This window comes from Ylistrum balloti, unplaced genomic scaffold (genome assembly GCF_031769215.1).
Source record: "Ylistrum balloti isolate Yb309-2 unplaced genomic scaffold, AGI_CSIRO_Ybal_v1 Utg370008, whole genome shotgun sequence".
Lineage (NCBI taxonomy): Eukaryota > Metazoa > Mollusca > Bivalvia > Pectinida > Pectinidae > Ylistrum > Ylistrum balloti.
Genome location: NW_026782082.1, coordinates 1,736,024 through 1,763,771, shown reverse-complemented (window position 1 = coordinate 1,763,771; position 27,748 = coordinate 1,736,024). Strand labels below are relative to the sequence as shown.

Here is a 27,748-nt window from a genome sequence, read left to right as displayed (position 1 = left end):
ACAAAACAATGTCCAATAAAGATGATCCGATATTTTGACTAGCTGCCTTCGACAAAATGGTCAATGAAGAATGGAAGGGAAAGTGATAATTGTTTATATAGTGGAACAATAAAAAAAAAACTCTATACTAAAATATTGCAGGATTTTACTTAATAAATAAGATATTGAAAAGTTATCTCCCTTTTATCATAATTTTTTTGATGTCTTTCCTTCCACAACTAATCTAGTCTTATTAAATTGATTCAAAATATTACAATAAAAAGTCTTTCAAAATACTCAAAATGTAAATAATGAATACTTGATGGCCCCTCAGGAACTGCTTTTTGTCTGTACAATGGAATGGAGGAGTGTGCTTAATATTAATGTCTCCTATTTATATACAGATTAAAATAAACACCCGTTTTATAGCATGTGAAAGGCATATATTGCATTAAATTACCTCCTCAACAGAATGGAACAAAACAGCATCTGAGGGTACATTATATATATATAATAATACATGTAATAAATTATTCAACAACATTTACACTGAAACAATGGCCACTTTTTCCCATCATGCATCTTAACCAATCACATTCCCTTTCTTTATTACTTCACATTCCCTTTCTTTATTACTTCTATGTCAACTATGCATAAAAACTTCTTCAAAAAGTTTTTCACAAATTCATCTTGTTTATCCTTCTTGAGATGTAGTCTATCTCCTTAATATGCAACGGAATTTGTATGCACAATAGGATTTGGAATACATGTTTCCACTTCTGAGAGAACGAGGCTGTTTAACAGGCAGCACTAAAACTGTATAAGGAAACAGTGACTAGTCGAGTTTTAAATCTATAGCAACCAGGTGTGCAGTCCATTTAGTTAATGAGTTGGTTTCCACTGTTACAACAATATCTACCATATTAAACAATCAATTGTGCGCCTCACGAGCAATATGGAGGAAAAAATCCACTTTGTCCCTGCAGGTCAAACCACACATATTACATTTGAAGGGATTTCGGTAACCATGATACCCCATGTGCATGGTATACATAACACAGTTACGAAAAGCTATTTCACAGTAGGTGCATTCGTATTTATCCGCCTCCTGTCCAATTACACCAGCACTTTTTGACTTAGGAGTGCTGGTGACGATGGGGGCACTGGCATTTCCAACATGAAATCGGCCGTTGAACAAGTCGAGCTCAGGAGTTGAAGGTAGACTGTGACCATTCAAGCCTCGTGGTAAATGGTAAGCTTTATTTGACTCATTCCAAGCATTTACTGACATTTCCATTTCCTTTCGTCTTCCAGTTTCCTTCATCTTTGTCTGTGCCATTTCCAATGCTTTCTTGATATTCAAATTCATCTGTTCTCTGTATTTGCCATTTTCATCTCTTATTTCCTCTTCCTTTACCGATTCTCTTCTTTCCATGTCTTCCTTATGCTCTTCATCTGGAAACTTATTACACTTTCCATTATTGAGGATGGCAAGGTTTTTATGAACATCTTCAAAGTCATCAGCATGACTAGTGATCTCTTTGTCCTCTGGTCTGTCTTCAACCAGATCTTCATTGCTGTTGGTTTCTGTACCATACGGTTCCGAGTCACATTCTTGTTGCATCCCGAGTGCCTCATTATCAGCATAGCTATCCGATCCACTGTAGGCATCTTCAACATCACTATCTCCAGCTTTCTCTTGCAACTTCATACAAAGTGTGTCCAACTTGAAGGCCTTTCCTTTCCTTGACCTTTTCTTCGGTGGTTCATTTTCGTACATCTCTTGTTGCGAATCGACAAGGAGATCCTCAGTTGGTCTCTTTCTTGGTTGATCATTTTCAAACATTTCTTCACCAGTTGGCATATTGTGTTGGTCTTGGAATGAGTCCCTCTCTTGAGGCTGTTGGTTGTAACCTTCTGCCAGGGAAGGACTTGTTGACGGAGACCTTCGCTTAGTGAGATCTAGAGGTGCTGATTCACGACTGACACGTGGGCTTGTTGCTGGCATTCCGGATCCAAATTTGTGCATCATCTGCTTAATTATGTCTTCACCAGCAGGAGGGTCGGAGACTTTCAGGGGACTCTTCATTCCATTTTTATAGGAATCAAAGGACATCTTTGGCAAACCTGCAAGACCTCCATTTGGACTGTGAAGATACCTAGGTTTAGTTGGTGAGGCTCCCATGGGGTAATCCTCTGGGTAAGAAGGTGTGTTAGACTTCACACTACCATCAGGAGAAGGTTCTCTCTTGATATTCAGTTGAGGATATTTCCCATCCTCAGCAGCAATCTTGTTGCCTGGACTTCCAAATTTATATTTGTAACGATCTTCAAGAAATGCCTCTGGTGAAATGCCGATAATGGAAAAAAGATCTCTATTTTCTGATGCATGTACTTTCATTACGTGTCGAAGTAAATCGTTTTTGACATCAGAAGCAAAACTGCAGAACTTGCATTTGAAGAGAGAGTTGGGGGACTGCTTAAGACTCCCTGGGCTGTGACCCATACCTGGGGTTGAGGACAATGGAATATTACGTTGAGCAAATTCTTGAGGTAGAGTTCCAAGTGGAGAGTTCATGGATACTGGTACAAGTGGAGGTGGGGCATGGAGGCCATTGGGAGGAAACTGGTTGAGTACTGGCCAATAAGGCGACATCATTCCACTGTTCATACCTGTCGGCATACCTGGTAGTCCAACATGGGGCATTGTAAGAAACTGGTTAACAAACGGGTCAAATTTGTCTTTTCTTGGACCCCTAGGTCCACGTGGTGGACCTCTCTTCTGCATCAGGGAGAGGCCGGATGCCTCTGCATCGATTCCCTGTGGCAGACTGCCATCCGAGTTCAATACTGTGGCTGGTTTGTGGTTGTATTTACGAAGATGAAGCTTGAGACTGTGGCAGTATTTCGTGGCATATGTACAATCGGCACATCTATACTGATAAACATTCGTGTGAGATTTCATGTGACTGTTCAGCATGGACTTGTTCACACATGAGTAGTTACATTTGTTACATTTGAATGGCTTTGATCCAAAGTGGTTACGAAGGTGATACTCTAAGTGATGCTTGTACTCCGTGACAAAGGGACAGCGTGGGCACTGCAGGATCTTGTCCTCCTTGATGTGGCTGCGAGCATGAGCCCAAAACTCTTCCTGTGAAAAGAAATATAAATACAGTGAGTTTGAAATTGATTGTTTCATTTCAAGATTCATCCTATATATATGTCATTAGGTGTTATAACTATAAATATTTATCTATATATATATATTATATAGGTATTAGCTGTTATTTATTTTAGCGCTTTTCATGCCAAATGTATAACACTCAAACTAGAGGTTTCTGTACATTGATTTTAATAGAAATTATTGCATTATTTCCAAACAATTGACAATACGCTTAAACTTGATAGCACCACATCAAGTATATTTAGTCGTCCATCCTAGTAAAAAAGCGTTCCAGGATAACTGAAGTACATCGCCTATATCTAATATACCTGTAAACAACAAGCTGTTGTCTGTGTTAAACAATATTCTTTATTAAGGACAAACATCCTGTAATGATCAATATCTGATTCACATATCGGTGAGATGTTCTCATAAGATTTCCTTTAACCTAGGGTTAAATTTTTCTTCCACTTAACAATTTGAATGGTCACAATTTCTAAAGACCTTTTTTGCTTCTCTCAATAATACATTTTTCACAGCAGCATATTACATGTGAAGACATGAACTGTATTCAACAGACAAGTGTAATATCTGCAGTTTTGACAAATTTAATACTGCTTATTTTAATTATTTTTCCTTATAAAAGAAAAAAAAATATATATTTTACCTTCTCTACTGCTGAAAAATCACATTGCTTGCATCTAAACACTTTTGGTCGCCCCATGTTTCTTTTGGAACCAAATCCTTCTGGGGGGTCTTCAGTATGAAAATCTTTGATGTGACGTTTCAAACGTCCTTCGGTTCGTGATTTGTAGTCGCAATGAGGGCAGGTATGTTCAAAATGACAGGTCATATGCTGTTCAAATTCTCCTTGGTTTCTTCCTGTAATTAAATACAAATGCTAATGTTACTATGAATCACTTTGCATCTATCTTTTCTTTTCCATTTTTTTTCTATATCATATTTCTTTTTTTTTCGTCAGTGTCTAATTTTAGCTTTTTCTGCGTCATATTGAAGGGTAAATATCGATTTTGGCAAAGTTTTATTTAGAAATAGTTTTAATGTGCCTCTTAAGTTCCTGTTCACAGGAAAAAATATGACATAGCTAATATACCATATTTCAGTTTTGACATCAAATGGTTAAAAAAAAAAATTTCCATCAAATGGCTAAATTTCTGAAAGAAGAGATAAATCAGTGTATAGAAGGGTATTGGGTGGAAAATGATATGGTTATCCAAGATCTCTATGTCATCTGTCTGTACTTTAAAACTCAGAAAACAGATTGAAACCTTAAAATCATACTCTGCTAAGAGTAGCATTCTGAAAATTCTGTATGTAAAAGATATGATATGAAATCCACTGTCTATTAATAACAAATTTAAAATGACCATGTGATAATCTGACACAGGTGATATCTATAGTCTATGGTCTGTCAAACAAACACAAGGTGTGTGATATCAACCTCCAGTTCATAAACAAGTCCTTCTTAACATCACAAATTCAGACAAGATTTTTGCCATTTTTTTCTCATAGTTCAAAATATGTGAAGGATGTTCGCGCCAATAAATGAAACATTTTATGTTGTGCATTATGCACCATTAGATAAAACAGTTTTTATCTTTGGACTTTCGGACTGACACACTATTCTATAAAATAATTTTATTCGTCATTTGCGATGTCAATGTAATAGATTACTGAAATAAATTTCTCCATACCTGAGACCTCCAAATTTCCTGGTCAGAGAACCAAAATTAATAAGAAGTTATTTATGAGAAAATAACGGCAATAAAGAGAGCTAATTTATTTCACCTGTACAGGTAAGTGGTCTTACATCCCCTTATACAACACCCCCTCCTTTCCCTTAAACCACTCAAGTCTGAACAAAACAAAATTAAATCAAACTGCCTCATGTTAAATCGGGATTAAATCAAGGATCAGTCTATCTTTCAGGTACATTTTGTGGGTAAAACTAGGTCATTGTAGTGATAAAAAGATCATAATTTATCAGCAGAGTGTATTTTAGATAAGAATGTTTCTTAAACAAATACAGGTAAAGTTTTGTCCTTAAAGATTTAGAGAGGTTCAAAAAGGCAGGAGTGTCTTTACATACGTAGAGTTCTCCGTGTTTTTGACGTTTTTGTCATGATAAGGTCACAACCTTTATTTATTTGCGTAGAACATTTATTTTATCATGTTTTGCTGATAAGAAGAGTAAAAAGTTCAAGCGATTGCGAGTGGAAGTGAGGTCACAAACTTCCACCACAGTTATCTCCCCTGATAAATCACCTGATTCACCTGAGTGACATACTTATACAATAACAATGTTTTTGAACACGGACTGATAAAATGGAAATTCTATTGTTTAACTGACTCATGAAATGTAACATTATTGTTTTTAAGCACACAGTAAATGTGCCTGATAAGCACATGCAAATACACAACAGTATAGCTTTACCTAACTAGAGCTATACTATATGCTGAGCTAATATTCCTAATTGCCCCATTCACAGGGATTCAATTTCATGCATGTCCGTAAATTAATTGGCGTCCAAATGAACAGGCATGTAATAAATATTCTGAGAAGTTGATTCAGTGTAAAAATGTCTGCTTGATGTTGAATTTGGCTATTATTTTTAATCACTTAAATGTGAATAAAGCAAAGTTTAATCCCCAAAAACCTGTGATAAACACTCTAGTGTATGATCGATTTATCATATGATGGTCAAGAAAAAGTTGGAAACAAAAGTAAGGAGATGTTAACATAAGCTAAGATCTTAAATCTTTTATCTTGAGAATAACTTAAACATTGATGTTCCATTGCTCCTGAAATGATGAACCATCATGAGGTATGATGATAACGAGCAAGACAAAACTCACGACGGTGACGGAGTATTAGTGGACACTATCTGAAATGCCGCTCGACTAAATATATTCTGATCGAAACAAGTACCAACAAAAAGTGATCACTGAGCGAAGGAAGACAACATACAAATTCTGACTTAAATTCAGGAATTGTGTTGTAAATCATATAAATATGGACAGGCATTTTTACCAGGGTTTACTGTTTACAAATATAATTTGTTTTAAACAAACTTACCTGAGAAGCTACAGAGGTGACAGAAAAAAACGCCCTCCTTATTCGGTACCAAATTGATGCTGTCTGTGTCGAAACTGCTTCCATCGGAGATGTACGAGGTGTTGTTGATATTAGGACTATCGTCGTATGGAGAAACTATTGGACTGGAACTATCCTCAAGGTCATGAGTATCCCGATGGAAACTGGAGTTGTCAAGATGGTTGTCTTTTTCATGACTATTACCATGGTAACTGGAGTTGTTTAAATGAGCGTCATCATCGATGTTGTCATCATACGTTTTTTTCCAATCCTCTTGGTTTTCAATGAGGGTGTGGTCCTCCGACATAACCTTGTCTACCCCATCAGCTATCTGTGGTGAGACAGCATCTGCCCTGTAAGTATAAATTAACTTGTTACGTTAACTGAGTAACAAAGTCAATAGGGTAAGTCAACTCAATTAAAAACTTCACTGGTTAAGTTGACTCAATCACAAATTAACTGTTAGGTCAATTCCATCACAAATGAACTGGTTTAGGTCAACTCAATCCAAAATTAACTGGTTTAGGTCAACTCAATCCAAAATTAACTGGTTTATGAAATCTCAATCACAAATTTACAGCTAGGTCAATTCAATTACAAATTAGCTGGTGAAATCAACTCAATCACAAACCACCTGGTTAAGTCGACTCAATCACAAACCACCTGGTTAAGTCGACTCAATCACAAACCACCTGGTTAAGTCGACTCAATCACAAACCACCTGGTTAAGTCGACTCAATCACAAACCACCTGGTTAAGTCGACTCAATCAAAAATTAACTGGTGGAGTTCATTATTACCAGTATTGACATAATAACCGATTTTATCTTATACTTTAACAATTTTTAATATCAGCAGTTCCATTGCGGAGCCTTTTGATTAAATATGACAATGTGGAAGTTAAGCCAGCTACACATTCTTACAGATTTTTTCGAGAATAATCAACGTGGTGTGGAATGACTTATTTTGCCAATCTATCATAGTACTACTTCCCATCAACCTTACACCCAGTGGAGCTGCTAAGTGTGCTTAAGTAAACATTTGTCATACCAAAGCAAACCTGACAAACATCAAAATTAACTATTTTGAACATTTAAAAGTAAAACATTTATGATTTTTTTTTTATATTATAGAAGTTTTATCAGAAATTTTTGTTTGAAAAGTTTGATACTCTACAAAGAGAATAAACCAATATAACAGTATTTCATGCCTTCTTTGATTTTGTCAGACATTTTTGCTTCAAATTCATTCAAAATGAAAGTTCAACACTCATCTGAAAACTCATTTCAATTATTCCAATTGTTTAAAATGTAATTATGAAAAAGTTACTTAACTACCCTACCTAATATATCAGAATTCATCAGTCTTCTTAATCAAGAAATAAACACAAGTCAAACCTTTAACAAACAAACTATAAACGTTCATCAATCATATGTTTCAGTTTTGTGATGATTAAAGAAATAATAACAGAGCGAATGTTGATAATTTGCTGAATATTTTTTTTTCTACCTCAATTTTTTTCGATCTGAATAGTATTTTGTATATGAAGATTTCTCTATTACACATTTGTGTTTCTAAGCTAAAAAACACAGCCTGTATTAATGACATATTCTTATTTATTAAAAGTGATAATCCGACGTTTGAAAGAAAAGCTATTAAAATCCAAGAAATGAAGTTTTCAATTCTGGAAATATGAAAACACAAATTCTAATATTTATTATTTACAAGAAAAAAAAATGCAACTGTTCATAATCCATGAGATTTGAAATGAAATCTAATGAAGTATTTAATTGATTATTTAAATACTTATTACAAATTATCTCATTTAAATGTCAATGAAACAAGTGAATGATTTGGTTTTAATTAATATCAGCATTACATTTACAATACAAGTAAACTCATTTAAGATCAAGATTGATATCATTTTGCCATGGTAATTATGCCTGCCTATATCAACCACGTGAAAATTACACAAGTACTTCAACAACTACGAACAGTTAATAATAAGATACTCCAACAAAAACCACACAACATCTTCAACTGAAACACAGTCATTTTTAAAATCCAGTTAAATACATATCCATGTTTTGCTGTAAATTCATTTCAGTCACAAAATTCACTAGCCATCTTGATAACAGTCCGAATCAGAAACGAGGTTTTAAGGTCTACAAGTGGTATATCTCACAGGTTAAGGATTTTCTTCCTCCAATATAGTTTGTCACCTCAAACTGCTTCCATCCATAGTAATATGTCACACACATTTATTCCAATACTGACTGTTAGTACTTCGACCTCTGACCCCTTCGAAGGTTGGCAGGTTAGACCCTTATCGAGCTTATCCTACGTTTTTTAGCTGACCTCACTCAGTAACTGTGTTACAAATACTTTTATCAAATCGTGAAATCAAACACAGGTAGATAAATACTACTATTTGTCTACCTCAAATCACCCAAGTGTCTTTTTGTTTTAATTCAAATTTCACCCAAAGAAGTTGTATTCCCAAAAAGTCTCACAACATATATTAGGTGGACCTTTTTATATCTTTCATTATCGATTACTTGTCTTTCGTACAGAATTAATGCCTGCCCTCTGTAAAGCTGTTTATCACAGAATTTCTCACAACCTATTTGTACTGGTCGATTTAAATAGGTTTCCATGTTTGGAAAAAATCTGTTATGCTGTAGTAATCTGTAAATACTGTATGCCCTCCCAAAACACCACGTGCCCTCCCCAAACACCACATGCCCTCCTATGTGCCAATCCAAACCATGTGTTGTATTTTCCCCTTCCCAGACATATGGTACGTGCCCCTCCAATAAAAACACATTTTGTAATAATGGGCCCCTCACAAAGTCAAGTTGTATGTGCCCCTCAAAAACACATGTGGTATGTGCCCCTCCAAAACACATGTGGAATGTGCCCCTCCCAAACACATGTGGTATGTACCCTTCCCAAACACACATGTGGTATGTTTCCCTCATAAAGTCATGTGGCATGTACCCCTTCAGGACTGGTAACTATCACAAATTCTTTATTCAATAGGAATTAAAAGATAAACTTCCTTAGCACAATCCCAAGTCTCGCAACAACTTCATCCTGGTATCAAAGATGGATTTAATTAGCAATAGGACTTTAGAATACTATCTGTGCCCAAACCATTTTTGATTTAGCGCTAGGACTCACGAAAATTTATTTTCAATACCAGATCCCCGACAATAAGAAGCCCATTGAATGATTCCCAACTTTTTTGGTTTTAGTTATCTTTTAGGAAGTTTTAGATGTATACCTACCAGGAAGAGTTTATTTCAAAATCTTAATAACATCCCACAAAATGGTTTAATCTTTCAGTGCCTCACAGGATGTCCTTTTTGTCTATTCAGGCAGGGATTGCTTTTATGTCAAAAACTAGTACATTCATTCAGTGATTGTGATAATCAGATCAGAAAATGGGCTTGTATGTCCAGTTATATGGAGAACACCTCATCGGAAATGCTACTTATTATACTAGGGACGAGAAGGTGATGTCTAGAAAAAACCCTAGAAAACACTACTAATGATGTATAAAAAATATCTGTTTAAGGGGAAATCCCCGGTCAGATAGATAGAATTTGGTGAACATACGCATATATAGATGTAAGGTACTCAGCTACATATCAAATGTCAACTTGTGTGAACGTAAACAGGTCATCATAGTCCTGTGAACATTATTCTGAAAATCCTCCGATATATTTAGAATTTACAAAGTTTTGTATTTTTTCATTTCTGATAAACTACTAATGCAACAGTTGTATTAAGTAACATTAGTAACTGAAAATTTAGTTACATTTCTGAAAATTCACAAAACCACGGTCGATTCCTGTCTATTATACAATATTACCTGGAAAACTATACCTGTATTTCTTCTGATTCCAGCAGGTAAAATACTTATATATGTAGATCAAGAAAACAACATGTAATAACCATCTCCTTATACAGTGTCAGTGTCTGTAGTCCACACCTAAATCAACGGTATCTGCAAAACCATTATTTTTCCTCTTCGGTCTCAGACCATTATACCTGGTTGTATGGATTCTGTGGTCATTTCCAACTGACCGCTACCTGCCCAGATCACAAACTCAGGTGTATAGCAGTTCAAGTTGATACCTGCTCATATCAACATTTTATCCTGTTTTTTATTATCCACTTTTTCGGCTGGGTGTAATAAAATCCTTTCACCAAAACCAATGATTGAATATAATCAATCTCACTTTTTTCCTTTAACTAATAAAATAAAATCCGAACGGTAAGAGAAAATGAAAGAAAAGCAACATCTGGATAGGTGAATAGCTTTTTGTCCCAGTTGAAAAAATATTTACGATAGTGATTTGATGTTGTTCAAAGCGTAAATGAGATTTTTTATCATGTCGCTGAATACACTTCATAAATAATCTTGGCAACATTTTGATAGTAAGCTTCTATAACAAAAAAACCAAGGGGTATTGATTGCGTACTAGCCATGTGTGACCTCTGTCCCCGGTCTTAGGATAACAGCCAGTCTATTCAATATTTTCTTTTCATCTAGTTTGTTTATTGAAAAACGACAGCTTAAAAAACAGGCTTGGTCACTTTCACGGAGAACTGACAAATATATATACAAGGTGATCGTCAACCTGCATGGGTATAATCAAAAGAGCATTCACAAGTTGCTAGATTCATAGCAAATATTCTACAAATCTTGAAAGGTTTTCTGGAAGTGTTTGGAATTCCTTTATTGAAATCTTGGTTTTTAAGACGTTAATTCAATTTTAAAGTTTGCATCTCTGATGGATATTAAAACATAGGAGTTTGATAAAAGTGCTGATATCAATTATTCAGGATAGATAAATCAAAATATTTTCATTAATGTTTGGCAGGGTATGCTAGTTTACATTTTGCAATCATAAAGTGAAGAAAATCAACCAATTTAAACAGGAAATGGTTACACCCAATATCACAAGAAAATGGAAAAATAAAATCATGGTTAGTTTTACATCATGAAAATTAGTTTTTACTTGAAAAAACCCTCAAGTTAAAAGTGATATTTACCGGTTACAAACATTCCAGATTTTTTTTTCAGATGGAGAGGTCTAACAAGGATTATAAAAACTTTACTGCCCTAAATGTGTATATATAAAATCATCATTTCCATTATTTTCATCAGATTATCAAAATCTGCCATCATTGATCTAATATTGATGGCAAATAAATCTATTCAATGAGAAACATTTATAGCTTTTGTACTAACTGCCACAAAATCAGTTTTATTGGTGGTCAGAGGTATAGTAAGAGTTGCTTCCCTTACCTTAAGCAAACGCACATAAAGTTCTATCCAAATCATTGCGGGGTGTAAAAAACACAGGGATAATTCCTAAAGTTAAAAACATCTTCCAAAGAAATCTTCACCTCTCAACTCTCTGATAGTCTTGTTATTTACATCAGTTCAGTTTATTAATAAAGAAATTAGCAAAATAAGAGCTCTAGCACCCTTGACGGCCACCTAAGATAAGCAATATTGTATATAAAAGGTTAAAGGGTAGTTATCAAGCATCATGAAACAGAAATTGTGACACTGAAAATATTAAGCCAGTCAGTGATCAGGCATGTATACTATCAAAACTGTCATCCTATACTGATAATTTTCCAATGGGAAATAACCAACATTATGCTTAAAAATACAATTGTTCTAAACAGTAACATTAAAAAAAAAAAAAGTTTTCCCCAGGAAGAAATGTGAGGCTCATTTTGGTATTTAAAGCACATTAAGATGCTTCCATTCATGAAGAGTATTTAATTCTACCATGTCTGGATCTTGAGAAGAAGATTTTTGAAATCCAAGTCAATTTTACCCCTTTTGGCCCTGCCCCTCAGGCTCCTGGGGGGTGCGGACTGTACAATTACAATTTTGGTTCATCTTAGGCCAGGGAAGGTTTCTGCAAAATTTCATTAAAATCTGATCAGGGGTTTTTGAGAAGTCGAAAATGTTAAATTGTTTACGGACGCACAACGCCAGATAATGGTGATTAGAAAAGGTCACCATGAAAGACCTTGAAAAAGTGAAAAAAAATTCTACAATATTAAGGATAATTTCTGATTTACAGACACATCAACATCAACAATGCCTAACAAAACAACAGTTATTACTCTGTATGAAAAGTCAATTTCCTAGGGACTTTCTTTATCGAGTAAATCTTTTCCTAAAATAGCTATAATTGTAACACTTTTAATGATAATCAGCTTCAACTGTGACTTACAGATGTATATAAATATAAATGTCTATAAACCTTACCTTAATCATCGGGTCCTGATAAGCCATTATCACAAATACCATATCACTTCTTTCACAATAGAAAATTAATGTATTAAATTTCTTATTAAATCTTTATATTTCCCCAATTATCCCAAGAAAACAGCAATCCAAAAAGAAAACTCCATGCCTGTGGCTATAAGCATAATAAATTAAACAATACATGTATATCATATATCTAACCATTGTCAAAAAAATCATTTCCGATATTCACAAACAAGGTGAAGAGGGCCCTTCCTGACTGGAAGTTATCTAGAACTGCCTCACATGTAAACATCCCCAGTCATCACAGTGATTAAGCACCAGTTTTTCTATCTCCACGATAGACAGGACATAGTATTTGTGAAAAATTGTACTACAATTATGTTTTCTTCTTTCACGTTTTTGTTTAGATTTAAAACGATTTCACTCCCCCGATCATCCTGTGACACTTTTCAAACTCTATCGATCTGAAGGCATTCCTGTATTTTGAATACTGAATTTTTTTCAAATAATCAACAAGACATCAGAAGAAAATGTGTTACTATCATTTCCATTTAACAGGTTCAAAAACAAAAGAATACAAACAATAATTATTTACAGCTTCAAGTTTTGATGACTTTCTATCTTATTTTAATCTTGTCCATCTTCAAACCCCCTCCCCCATAGAAAATTAATGCAAATTTTGCATAACTTCAGAATTCAGACTGACACAGTTGGCTGTTGTAAAATAAAGAAAACGTTGATGCAGCACCTCTTAATGCTTCTCACTAGTGTCCCAAAGAACCTCTTGTAAAATTAACACTGTAATGAAAACATCTTACCAATTATTTATCAACACCTCTAAAGCTCCCCTGTTCTAAATATTTCTTTTATAATGACAAAAATGTGTATGGTTATTTCCTTTCAATTTTGAGGCCATTTTTCATCTGAATCATATTTTAAGCTCGAGTGTAAAATTATATTTAAACTGTGTAAAATTAAACAAGGTTTATCAGAAATCTTTATACATAATTTTTTTTTTACCAAAATATGTGAAACTTTTGTATGTATTACTTTGAACAATTGTAAACCTGTGTTATTTTTCTAGTACCCCATGGTCTCCCTTCGTGGGGCCCCTCTCCCTGATGGTCCATAAGTACATATATTTATGAGGGGTTTTTACTGATAGGAGGGCCTTGGGCAGCTGCCTGGGTATTTTTACTCTGTCCAGTTATGTAACACAATAACTAGGTCAAAAGCTTAAGCTGACCACATAGATAAGGGAAGAAAAGTTAGGAAATAGTGGACATGGTTTTGTTAGCTTGAATTCATGCTTTATAAAAAAATTTCTTGGTCAAAATCACCCAAACAATGATAAGTAAGAAATGTAAACTTGTTACTAAACTTCTGTTACTGACCAGATACTCCATTAAACATCTATATGTTGATAATTTTATTCAACATTATTTACAAAGGCACATGATAAGCTGGTCAGTATGTATCTCTCATATTGGTCAGTTAGATTGCCTTAGTCAGAAACAGAGAATTCTCCTGATGGTCAAGCCAGGCATGTCATTATAGATAAATGAGTCAGAAAGTAACAACATACAAAAACACTGTTGGTCAGTTGTCCAATTATTGAGAAGTGACCAACACATTAGTGTAAATTTCATACACCCCTACAGAATGTTTAGATAACTGACCAACCCTTCAATCTTAAACCTCAATAAAGAGATGTTTGTTTAGGGAAAGAAGATTTTGAATTTTTTTTACCAATTATTCATAAACAATCCTGAAATAAATTTCCCTTTTGTACGAGATTTTACAAATTGTTGTTTATAAATTTGCAAGTCTAGATGAGCAAGAATCAAAACTTAAAAGTCTCATCTGTAATGAAAAAAAATGTAAGATCCTTTTTTATGTAAATTATGTTTTGCCCATTTTGAAGTCAAAATGTGTAAGACAAAATCGAACAAAGTCATAAGTTTTTTTTTTAATTCACGACATTATGTCCATATGACATCACAATCGATTTTTCACCGGCAAAGCCAATGAAAGATGCTGCAGAATATATTACACTAGTGATATATATATTGGAGAATTCACTGAAAAACTGTGCAGACAGTTAAAGTGATAAATACATAAATATCAGAAAAATCCACGTAATAGAGCAGACAAATGAAGTCTTTACTTGTGAAAGTTTTACTTACATCTAAAACTATCATACAAAATGATATGCTGGTCCCCTAGGATACAGCATTCACAAATGACTTAGATTGTTTTGAAACCTGCGTAGTGCTAGCTTAATTTAAAAAAAAAAAAAAATAAAACGGAGAATAAGAAAAAAAAAAAAACCAAAACAAATAATTATTTTTCCTAATACTTTTTTACCATTATTATTATTTTTGTGAAAAGAGTTCAGCGGGTTAGATATTTTTAGTTAGGAAAGGCAGGTTTATATATCATTTATATATTTCTATCATATAAACTTTCTCTAAAATTTTAAAGTAGATAGAAGTGACTCTAACATCAGAAACACGTTTAAGGGCTTAAGGCTTTTGTGTAACTCTTTTAAAAAAATACATTAAAAAAAAAGAAAAACTTTTCTTCTTTTAAAGTTTAGGATGTGGAATAAAATTTCACTATTTATATTAATAATTTGACAATTGATATAGATACTATTTTTGGCAATTTATGAAAGTTAATTACTTACCACAGTTCATTTGTTGAATAGATCTGTAACATTGTGAATGGTCCCTAGCAGGTGTCTGACCAATAAAGTAACTGCTCATTACATTAATATATATCTTTATATGTAAGGATGTTGATTAGGTTCATACAGGTCAACAGCAGCCACATTCTACATCTCTGTGACTGTGACACAAACAAAACAGTAGGGGAGAGACTTGGTCATATCTGACATTTGTTAAGTGAGGAGGTGAGTGGGTGTATTGAGAATAGATGCCTAGACCACCACAGCAGAGTGACAATATACACAGGTAAACAAGGGAGGAGAGGCGTGGGGGAGGGGTGTCAAGGTGGAGGAACTGAAATGCTAGGAAGAACACCAAGTTTATTAATACACAATGTGACACAATCTGGATATAACACAGACAGGTGTCACTGAGCACTAGGAACATATCAGAAACGGTATTACTACAGCTGTATCAGATACATCTACAATACACAGGTAATACAGTAGTATCAGCACAGCTGTACCAGATACACCTACAATACAAAGGTAATGCAGTAGTATCAGTACAGCTGAAAACGTATATATAGCAAAGCACATTATCAATATTGCTTTACCAGAAACACATAAAATACAAAGGTAACGCGACATCATTACAATGATACCAGCTATTCTGTCATGGCATACATGGGGATATTGGGACACATCAGAGGGATGAAGGGTACACGGGGTTACCTTCCTTGTCACACATCAGAGTGTGGTGACAAATCAGAGGGATGAAGGGTACACAGGGTTACCTTCCTTGTCGCATATCAGTGTGTGGTGACACATAAGAGGGATGAAGGGTACACAGGGTTACCTTCCTTGTCACACATCAGTGTGTGGTGACACATCAGAGGGATGAAGGGTACACAGGGTTACCTTCCTTGTCACACATCAGTGTGTGGTAACACATCAGAGGGATGAAGGGTACACAGGGTTACCTTCCTTGTCACACATCAGTGTGTGGTGACACATCAGAGGGATGAAGGGTACACAGGGTTACCTTCCTTGTCACATATCAGAGGGATGAAGGGTACACAGGGTTACCTTCCTTGTCACACATCAGTGTGTGGTGACACATCAGAGGGATGAAGGGTACACAGGGTTACCTTCTTTGTCACACATCAGTGTGTGGTGACACATCAGAGGGATGAAGGGTACACAGGGTTACCTTCCTTGTCACACATCAGTGTGTGGTGACACATCAGAGGGATGCAGATGGGGTAGGGTATGTAAACATAATACTTCTAGACAAGATATTAGAATTATTCAGAAATTCAACAAAATCTTAACTAGGTCAATTTTCACATAGTCATAAAATTAAAACTAAAAAAACAAATTAAAAAAATTTTTTCACAGACCCTCTTTGTTTTCTAGAATGAAATATGTAACAAAAAAATCTTAAATCATTTCATTTTGTTAATTCAATTTTGCATTAAGGGGGGGAATGAGTGTTACATGACACACATGAAGCTATCTGATTATGTAATGCCTACTAGAGGTACCGTGTAATTAGCATCTGGTTAAAAATGAAAACATCTGCTATGCCATAGTTTTGAGGTGGTGGGTTGAACCCCTCCTTTATTTACCCTATCTTATCATTGCCCTACCTACATTTTTTGTGTACACATGTAAACACATTCTAGAGTTTACAAGCACTAACCAACCTCCCCGTTTTACTATCATTGTGCTAAATACCATTGAAACATTGGTCAAGTTGACCTTTGGCCAGCAGTGGAGTGTGTACCTACAACAACACATGATGTAGATCTTCACTTCATGCCTGGTAATAAAATGAATAAATACTGTATTACATAATGTCTGTTATCTGTGGACAGACATGATCAAACCCTTTGTGTGAACAGCAGTCCTTACATGAACCTGGAGATCTTGTAAATGGGTGGTAATATTTTTGTTCATGTGACATTTCCAACCCTCTGATTGAAAAGCAGGCAACATCCTAACATTTTATAACAAATAGTTTTCACTTTTTTTTCAAATTTTATTCACTATATAAGAAACATCTAATTGAACATATAATTAATTCATATAAATAAAAGCGAAAAATATTTACACTTAAAAAGCTTTAAAATCATCAAAAAAATGCTTAAACCACTTTAGAAAAAATAAATAAATAAATAGTATCAAGATTACAGTGTCATTTCAAGCCTAAGGACATATGATAAATAAAACAAATATTGAGTCATATTTAGAAAAAAAACAAAACATATTTTTAAGCAAAAATAATAGAGAAGAAAAAAACAGAAAAGACAGCTACATTTCCGGTCCATAAGAAAGTATAAAATACAATAATATATTTCTATATATATATATTTAAAGTTCAATTGTTTAACTTGTGGCCTTGACCTTACAGAGAAAGTTGAATATGGCTTGCCAAAAATGATCACACTGAAATATATCTGGCAAGGTTAGAGGTCAACATATCCCTAATATTATGAAAACATCAACATGAAAAGAATTTCAATAATATCTGTACACAAGATCCTGTAAATTTTTTTTGTTTATTTTTTTACCGTTTTGTGTGTGAATTTTTTTCTTTATCCTTGTTGTGCTTATTTCAACACTGAATGACATTTGTATTTAAAATTATATTGCATGTGTACCAAGAGAGTACAAAACTTTAAAAAAAAATCCAAAACAACTACCTTTTCCCCTCATTCCATTCATTTCCTTGTTCAGCAGTAGACTCCATCATTTTCATGTTTGTTAGTACACAATGACCCTTGTCCAGCGTTTCCAATAGTCCTTAGTCATTTACTAATAACCAGTGTCATCTTCTAGTCAGCTGCAGCAGTAGAGATACTGACCACACAGCTCCACTGACCACTCAATGGGGACTGACCACTCTACAGTCAAATGACTGACCAGTAAAACCGTAGTATACAGTGCCTTAGTAAAACTGTGGACTACAACATAGTACTTTTACAGCTCCAACTGACCACTGTAGTCCACTGATGACCTCCCACCACAGAACTGACCACTACAGTACTACTAAAACTACTATGGTGTAGTTGTTATCTTATCATAGTGTACAGACCTGACTTTGATCAGAGTGTGTACTCTATCCACAAGTCCAAATATGTATTTGAGAAAAAAGCCTGATGTCCATCTAATTTTATCAATGGTCAGTGGGCGGTCACTGGTATTACCTAATGGTTTGATAGTAGAGCAAGCCATCATGGTCACCTTTTGTTGTTGTGGGGCCTTAGGCTAAAAAACATTAAACATTGAAACTTTGTTCTATTATAAACATGTAAAAATGTCTGTATAGACCTCTTTTGTAGTATGCTCAACATGAAAAACTCCAGTTTTCTAGTCCTTTGTAACACTGTTGGTGTACTTACAGAGTAAACACTGTCAGTTTTTATGTAAATATTAGGTGGAAATGTTTTCCTAATACAACCATTGAAAGCTTTTAAAATGCCCAGGGATTGATCTGTTCATTTGATAGGTTGAGCTGATTTTGATCTAAATATCAAAAACATTTATAAATATTTCTTAAATTATGTAATTTAATATAACTTCAAATGGAAGTATTGTACACTTTCATCTTCCCAAAGTCAATATGTTGTTTTAATATTTAAGTATATGAACTTATGCACATTTTTTAATCAGTTCAAATATTTCTTAAAAATTATATATCAAATACAGATTCTAAGGAAATATAACAGTTTTATTTTCTCAAATTCAAAATGGAGACGAAAATCTCAGGTACATTTGTACTAGATTGTTTACAATATCTATCCTTATCTGACCTTTCTATGATTTCCTCCTTAAGAAGCTTAAAATTACTAATTTACTGAGAACATTAGTATCCACTAGTAGCTCAAGTGTAAAGATAAAGCACCAATACTTGACACTACAACACTTTTGTAATTCTCAAAATTTTCACTGTATATAATCTAATGTTTAGTATTAAGTACAATCAACATGAAATATTTTCATGAGAAAATTAGTCTTAATTTGGTCCGTTTATATGAGTGTAAACATCATAAAAAAAAATTAAAAAAAACAAAAAAATTAATGATGACTGTAATTATGATCACTTATACATGTGTGTAAACACATCCTACACAGAAGTTAAAGATGACAGAATTAAATTAATGATGAAATTAATTATTCTAATCTCTAACAGTAACTTACAATGAAATAAATCACAATATGATTTAATCAGAATCACTGATAACGAAAGATATCCTGTTTTCCTTCTTAACTTGAATTTGGCTTTAATATCCTCTATTTGTCGTAAACCTTTCTTCAAGAACTCTAAAAGGCTTTACCATCAATGAAGACAAAGCTTATAACGACAGGTGTAGAGTCATGCAGGCAGGAAAAATGTAACCAATCAGATTTAAACTCACAGGATGAAAGTAATATGTTTGTATATTTTAATTCAATTGTCTATTTTTTCATGTAATTTTCTTTTTAACAAATATATCTTAGTAAAAGGTCACATCATGCTCTATTCTAGTGGTTTTAAAAAGCCAGTCAATGTACATACTTCTTCAATCTATAAAGGTCAAAGGTTACACTATTTTAACTAATTTGTTTTGTGTTTCTCAATTAGCTTTAATTTTTACAACTTATCAGTAGTCATTACAAAATCAAACATCTATCACATATTGTGTATAAGTGTGATATTCAAGAAAGCACAATATTCTCATTAGTTTGTTTCCTACTGTAGTCAATAATAACAAAAATTTAGAGTCTAAATCAAATGTAATAGATATTTACCTAAAATTGTGGAGAATTACAAAATAAAGCTAACCTTGTTACAATGAAACCCATTGATCATATTTTAGAATTCTGGTGTTGTTTTATAACCCACCCCCACAAAAAAAACCCCACAAAAACAAAAAACATAAAAAAAATAGCTACATAAAAAATTCACATAAAACTTCACTAATAAAACTCTAATTTTTTGCTCATTTCTATTTATTTATATTTTTTGTGGATATAAACATCATAATGTAAAATATCAACAACATTTTTCTTATCTACATAATATACATGTTCATTTTTTACAGTTAGACAACCTTAACATTAGTACAGACAACCTTGAGGGAGAAAACACAGTTTAATCAGTGACCAGGATTTCTTCTTTAGAAAGTTACATCACGGACATGTGTCAGGCTGATGGCCCTTTTGTCCGTCTCCCTTATCAACAGAGTCCATCTGCCTGGTCCCTTTAGGGCAACACTAGTCAACTTCCACACACATTACAAGTAACTATTTCCTTATCAGTGACTTTTTCTGTGTATTCTTTTTAAATCTGAAACGTTATTTAATTATAGTGGGAAAACAACACCATGTTTTTTTTTTTTTTAGGGGGTGGGGTGGGGGGAGGGTCCATGTGATTTTATCTTTCTCTGTAAAAAGTTTCGTTTCCCTGCATGGTCAAGTCACACAAATATATTGTAACCAAGAACTTTCTGAGTATGGTTTTTGATAATTCACTTCTATTCAAACAAGAAATGTAGATTTACTGAAAGATAAGTTTGATGAGTATGTATATAAAATACAGTTTTCAACTGAAGTAACATTTAAATAGTTTTATTGTAAACAACCAATGTCAGCCTATGTAATTAACACAAGCAGAATCTTTCACTTTTTTTTCTTTGAACACTCTTTTCTGATTTCATTTACCGTTGGAAATGTGACGAAGATTCCAGCCAGATGAATGCTGGTCAGTCTGTAATAAAGAACAGCTTGACCACTGGTCCTTCCCCCTTAGGTCCTAACAAACATATTGGTTGGTTTGAATCTTTAATCTTGATCAAGCATAGCCTATCATTATGTTAGATAAATGGGCCTGGTGTTAGTGGAAAAAGATGGATTTTTCACCCTGAAGGGTCAAGTCCTCTGACCTCTAACCTTCAATAAACACTGTTTTCTTCATATTTTTCTACTACAGTAACAACTGAAGAATGTGATTGGTGTTTGTGGCAAAGATATTTGATATCACAGTGATGTAACATACTTCTAGCCTCAACCCCATTCAGGCCTTACCTGTGTCCATTTAAAATGGCCAAAGGCCCATCCACTGTAATTTCTTTCAATTTTTATCTAGTAAACGCCCCTTTGGTCACTTTAAAAATGTCTGACAACAAGCAAAACATTTTAAGAGAGGAATGTTCACAGAAAGAATCTGTCATTTTGTTGGATTTCCATTCCATGTTGATAATAACTGATGGTCATAGAGGCTAATGTGACATAGAAAATATGGTTCATTTCTTTTGAGTAAAACTTGACAAGAAAATGTAAATGTCACAGGGTAAATTGTGATGAGAAACTGTGAATGTTGACGTGTCCAGTCCACTTTAATGGACGCGTTATAAAAGTAGATTTTTGTGGCGTGTTTATCAGCTGGTATCACATTTGACCTACAGGTCAAAACTTGTCTGAACTTATTATGTATAAAAGTAAAGATAAAACAATGCTGGTTTCAGAACACTTAACTCTAAATTTAGCATTTTTTTAAGTTGAAGTGTAGATGGTACTAAAATTGAAAGTAGAATCTTATAAAATAGATGTTCTTTCTTGTATGTTAATATCAAATACATTGTCTCCAAGTATAGATATTTCTCACTAAAAAGAAATATTTGTCAAAAATGATTGGGACACTTTCAGCAAACTTAGAAGTATATTTTAAAACAAACCTCAAAAATTAAAAGAATGAAAAACCAAAAAATAAATTAATGCCTTTATTTTCACAAATTAAAAAACTTACACAATATTTGCTTGAACATTGTCAATCAGGTTTTTTAAATAAAAATCTTCGGATGATGCTTCATTTACTTTTTCTATTTTTTTCATTTGTTTTATCTTGAATTAGTTAATTTCTTTTCTTTTCAGATTTTCCTTTTATTTTCAAGTTTTATGACCCAAACCAGATTTATTGAGTCAGGCAACAGGTGACGAGAATACATGCACTGTAATATGACTGTCCCATTGTGTTTCTCTACCATTTGGCATGCAAGAGCATGCTTCAGTCTATTTTGGTACCTTATCCTGTAAAATGACCCTTTCACAAAATACACCACTATCTCGATACCGTATAATACATAAATGTATATTTTATCACAATTCTAATCTATGATTAATTCTGCCCATTACTTGACCTAAGGTCAGTCTATAAAACAGCTGACACTGGACACCACCAACTGACCATTAGTAATGAGTACTAGACCTAACAACTGACCAGCTGCTCTCTGACCAATAGGCCTTTTTCTTTGTTTATTTGAAATTTGATACAGCCACAGTCTGATGTAATGGTATAAAGAGTGCCATCATAAATTATGTATAAAGCCCCTGGGGCCAGTTACTTACAGGTTATCTCCCTTAGATTTTAATCACTTGAGCAAGTAAGAGAGCTTTGGTGAGATTTTTATTGTATTTACCTAGCCAGAGCTGTGGTGTCATGAGTGACAACCACAACAAAATTTAATCACCATGGAAACTAAAATGAGAAGATTGAAACCTGATTACCTATGGTTTTGTTCCTGAAAAAGCCAGTCTTGTCAATGAAATTACAATTAAATGACCATGAAAAATCAATTAATTGAGAAATGGCAGATTGATAGCCACAACTCCAAGAATGATAGAAAATTACAAAGGAGAGTGGGTCAAATTAAAATCCTCAATTCTTGATGGGTAACATTAAAATGGTTTTTATTATATACATTTCCAAAAGACATTTTCTGACAAGACATTATGACAGATTTCTATCAGATGATGAATAATCATTACACACTGTAATATAAAATACTGATCTGTTATAAATGTAGATCAGACTTATTTTTCCTATACAATCATGATGTAAGAGTCGGTCATCACATCTATAAGGTTTTGACCATCACCGGTCATTTTATCTACTGTTCTTTAATACACCTAAGCTTGTTTATGTATTTCTCCTTGTCCTTTCTTATCACATATATCATTAATATCAAATAAATCAGATTTCGTATTCGTGAAAAGTTCCCAGTGGCCGATATGATTTTGTAAAAGTGGAGTGTTATAATAATGTATAGAGAGATTATCCCAAGTCTTTTCATCCATAAAACTAGCCCCGATAAACATAACATGAAAATCCTTTTATATACAAAAGACAAATCATTTATCAACATTTGTTCATCAGTGTAACTCAGAAGATTTATATCAATGACTTTTCTTTATAAGAATTAAGAAAAATTAATACCCAGGTTGTTTGGTTGAATGACACCTAATGCGTTTATGTTGGAATATCATAAGCATTTTTTTTCATTTTTAATTTTTTTTTTAGTTACAAATTTTGACTTTATAGCCTCCTCCCCACCTCTCTCTCTCTTTGTTTGAAATAAAAATTAGTTGAGCTTTATTGATTTTATTAATTTTAACTGTACATTTTTCGCTTGTAATAAAATGTGATTATAAAACTGTCCTGTGGATTAGTTATAGAATTCTCAGTATATTCATTATACAGTAAATCAATTTCTATCGCTATCATCTAACACATTATCCCTCTTCTTTTTACCTGTCAGTACTGACCAAGTTTAGGTCTGAAATTGATGATGGTCAGTTAGATGACAGGTGACCATGTGTCACTGTCAGATTAATGCCTAAACATGCACAAGTGGTCAAGAGCTGACCATGTGAGGTGACATAGGACATAAAATGGACACTAAACACCAACAAACCTGACAGGAAAAGCTTGAAATTAATTACTAGGCTAATAAGAAACAACACATATGTGTCCAAACCAACAATGGTCAATGGTCAGCAGTTTGTTGTATCTACACCAACTTGTCTTTTACTGGTCAGTGTGGCCAATGTTAATGTGATAGATATTTGACCTAATGTGGTCAGATAACCATAGAAACACAAAACAAACAATGAAACACTATAAATATGAAGTAAATGTGACGTATACGTGAAGTAAATTTAATATAAAGTAAATGTGAAGTGAATATGAAGTATATGTGAAGTACATGTGAAGTAAATTAAATATGAAGTAGATATGAAGTAAATGTGAAGTAAATGTGAAGTAAATTAAATATGAAGTAGATATGAAGTAAATGTGAAGTAAATGTGAAGTAAATGTGAATTATGTGTGAAGTAAATATGAAGTAAATATTAATGTAAATGTGAATTAAATATGAAGTAAATATGAAGTATTTTTTTTTTTTAAACATTTACAATATCTATCCTGTGAGAGACCTAGGGCATCAAAACAATCCCCTAAAGATGGTGGACTTAGATAAAAAAGGGCAAATGTAGCCATTGTTTAGAAGTACACAAATGATATTTCAAATTCATATTTTATTTTTTCCAAAGTTTCATATCACTGCATGATCAATATATATATAGGAAGAAAACCCTGCTGCAAATTAGAATGGTATGCATTTGATTAACTACTGGCAGCATGTTAGGATGCAGATGTAAGTAACTGAATAATTTTGATAATGTTTAATGACTTTTAGCAAGTGTAGCAGTGCTTATATAATTCAAATACCCGTACCTATGAAGAAAGGGAGGAGTATGTGTTTATGAAGACGCGGGGTGATAATTATGGCAAATATGATACAGATATGTATTTCAGCTTCAACACTAAAAAACCACACCTTTTATTTTTGTACAATTAGGAAAAGGTGATATGAAATTTTATAAACAAAAAATACAACACATTATACCCCAATGATACTGAAAGTGGGTAAGGTCATAATCCAAACAAATTTAAAAACCCTTCATCCCATCATGGTTCTCATCTGGACTAATATTGTGGCCATAGGACTCTTGGTTATTAAGAAGAAGTTGTTTAAAGTGAACGCTTGATTCTGGACAGAAAAGGGATACTAAAACATGACAGGTGAGCTGTATGTTAATTATGAAACAAACATTGAAGTTGTCAGTTTCTTTAGAACAGATTTTTTTTTCGGTTGCAAAAATGGGTAAAAAAATCCACTGACAAACACAATTTTATTGCCTTTCAATATGCTCATCCTAAAATTTGAGTTTACTTGTGCTGAATCCTAGAGCTTATAATTAGCTGACAAAATACAAAATATAAATTGACAGAATTTCTTCTGTAACTGTTAATATGAATAGATTTCAGATTGAAATAACTGGGCCTATGGTCATTTCAAAATTAAGCATTTGTTGACAAATATATATACCTGGGCAGCTGTAACAAATACATTCTGTAGTGAAGACAGCCCTTGGGGAATCATTTGTCCACACAAAATAGTGAAGGAAGATATATTATTATATAAACAGGTGTGACCTATTCTGTAGTCCACCTGTCACTGATGTCATGGAAACAGGTTAGCATGACCAAGCTGTGGTCAGAAAATACATCATCATATGGTCAAGCATAAAGGTGTTAAAGTATATATAAAGCCTTGTTGTTAAGTGAGACTGGGCCTAAAAAAATATCATGCCTGGTGTTGCTAGGCAGTTTTCTCACCTGGAGATAGAAGTGAAACAGGATCAAGGACAAAAACAATAATCACACCTTTTTTCTAATCCTTCTTATCATGGAGGGGAATCATTAACTCTGAATATATTTAAATATTATTTATGCAAAGAAATCACTTTACTTTGTAAAGGCGAGAACATTCAGAAGAATCCTGTTGACTTACACACCTCTATTTTCCTTTTTTGATGGAATAAAGATTAGAGATTGGATCAATGCCAAATATAAAGCATGAAATCTTCATTCGGAAAATATTTACACAAAATGATCAATAAATTAAGATAAAAACAACACGTTATAGACAGGACCACACTATGTATGTTGGTTACCTTCTCTGTAGAGTTTTATATCTATAATAATCAATTATTTATTGAACAAACCGTTTTATGACGAACATATTGGACTTCTTTCATCAATATGTACATTTTACGACATAAGAGTACAACTGTCTGAAACCAGTATACACCAGCAACATATGATACAGAGCTACAATGTATGACACCTGTATACACTATATGACACTGGACTACAATGTATAACACCTGTATACACTATATGACACTGGACTACAATGTATTACACCTGTATACACTATATGACACTGGACTACAATGTATTACACCTGTATACACTATATGACACTGGACTACAATGTATTACACCTGTATACACTACATGACACTGGACTACAATGTATTACACCTGTATACACTACATGACACTGGACTACAATGTATTACACCTGTATACACTACATGACACTGGACTACAATGTATTACACCTGTATACACTACATGACACTGGACTACAATGTATTATACCTCTATACACTATATGACACTGGACTACAATGTATAACACCTGTACTGTCCCATTTTCAATTTCTGGCATAGCCAATGAAAATTTCTTAGACGTAAATTATATTAGTGACATATGTGCAAATATATGGGCAAATTCACTTGATTATATACGGTAATGAAGAAAATGCTATATATTTCATATTATTCATATTTTCAAATTTAATATTTGTAAAAGTACGTTGAAAGTTATGAAAATTTCAAAAATATGACATCATGTTTGCTAGCAATACAAAGTACTTGTAATTCTATATTTTCTTCTATGAAAAACTGGAAAGCTGGGCAAAAACGTAAATCCAAATTGATATTCACAATCAGGATATTTCAAAATCAAACATAAATTAACTGTTAACTTACAAAACTGATCGTACTATAATATCGAATTTCACCTTTATTTTATCTGTACAAACAGAAAGTAAAGTCAAAACCACGGTCCAATCAGAAATACTTACATCTTCAAAGTACCACCCATCACTGCAAACCCTCTTCAATGACAGAATCAAACCAATCATTTGACCGTTTTAGGGACGGTCAAATCTATTGGAACCACTTTTGGAATGGTCATCTCTGACACAAATAGTCGGCTCTGTCTCTCAACTGACCACAGAATAGCCAAACGGTGGCCAAGAAGTGAAGCCGAATCAATATGACCGATACAGGTTCATAAAACACATTGAAGAAGGAGGTCAGTTAGCAGAGTTTTTTACGAGGTCAGTCAATACTATGAATAGATTATCTATAAATATTGTTTTCGGCCAAAGGTCAAATCCTTATGGTCAAGGATAACTGATAAATGTATTTGAAACCAAACTATCAATTGACTGAAAAAACCTGTATATATGGGACGCTTGCGGATCTGCTAAACCTAGCTTGGGACAGCTCTCTAAATTCAGACTTATTTTGGAGCCCTATGTTGGTCTGAAATGTTGGTTCAGTTCAAAGGTCAATTAGTATATAAAGTTGAAATTATCTGACCAGGGTGGAGATTGGGTCAGTTTTGAGATCTAGCGACTTCACCAGAGTTTGCTTAAATTCTTGACCTTAAAGAGGAACCTGAATGCTGATAGGTTTGATTTTCAATGAATTTGTTGTTGTATAAGAACAAAAATGCCAAAAACCACATCGAAATTTGACCATTCGTTT

The 27,748-nt window shown here is 33.6% G+C and overlaps 1 protein-coding gene across 1 annotated transcript in view; it reads right to left on the bottom strand.

Annotated features, from left to right (window-relative positions):
• Positions 1–910: 910 nt before the first annotated feature.
• The window catches only part of LOC132548336 (uncharacterized), a 61,042-nt gene continuing 34,204 nt past the window's right edge, over positions 911–27,748 (bottom strand). The window contains exons 3-5 of the mRNA XM_060212193.1: positions 6,243–6,613; positions 3,813–4,027; positions 911–3,133 (exon numbers count right to left, since the gene is read on the bottom strand). Coding sequence (XP_060068176.1) covers positions 911–3,133; positions 3,813–4,027; positions 6,243–6,613 — 2,809 coding nt within the window. The remainder of the gene's footprint in view (positions 3,134–3,812; positions 4,028–6,242; positions 6,614–27,748) is intronic.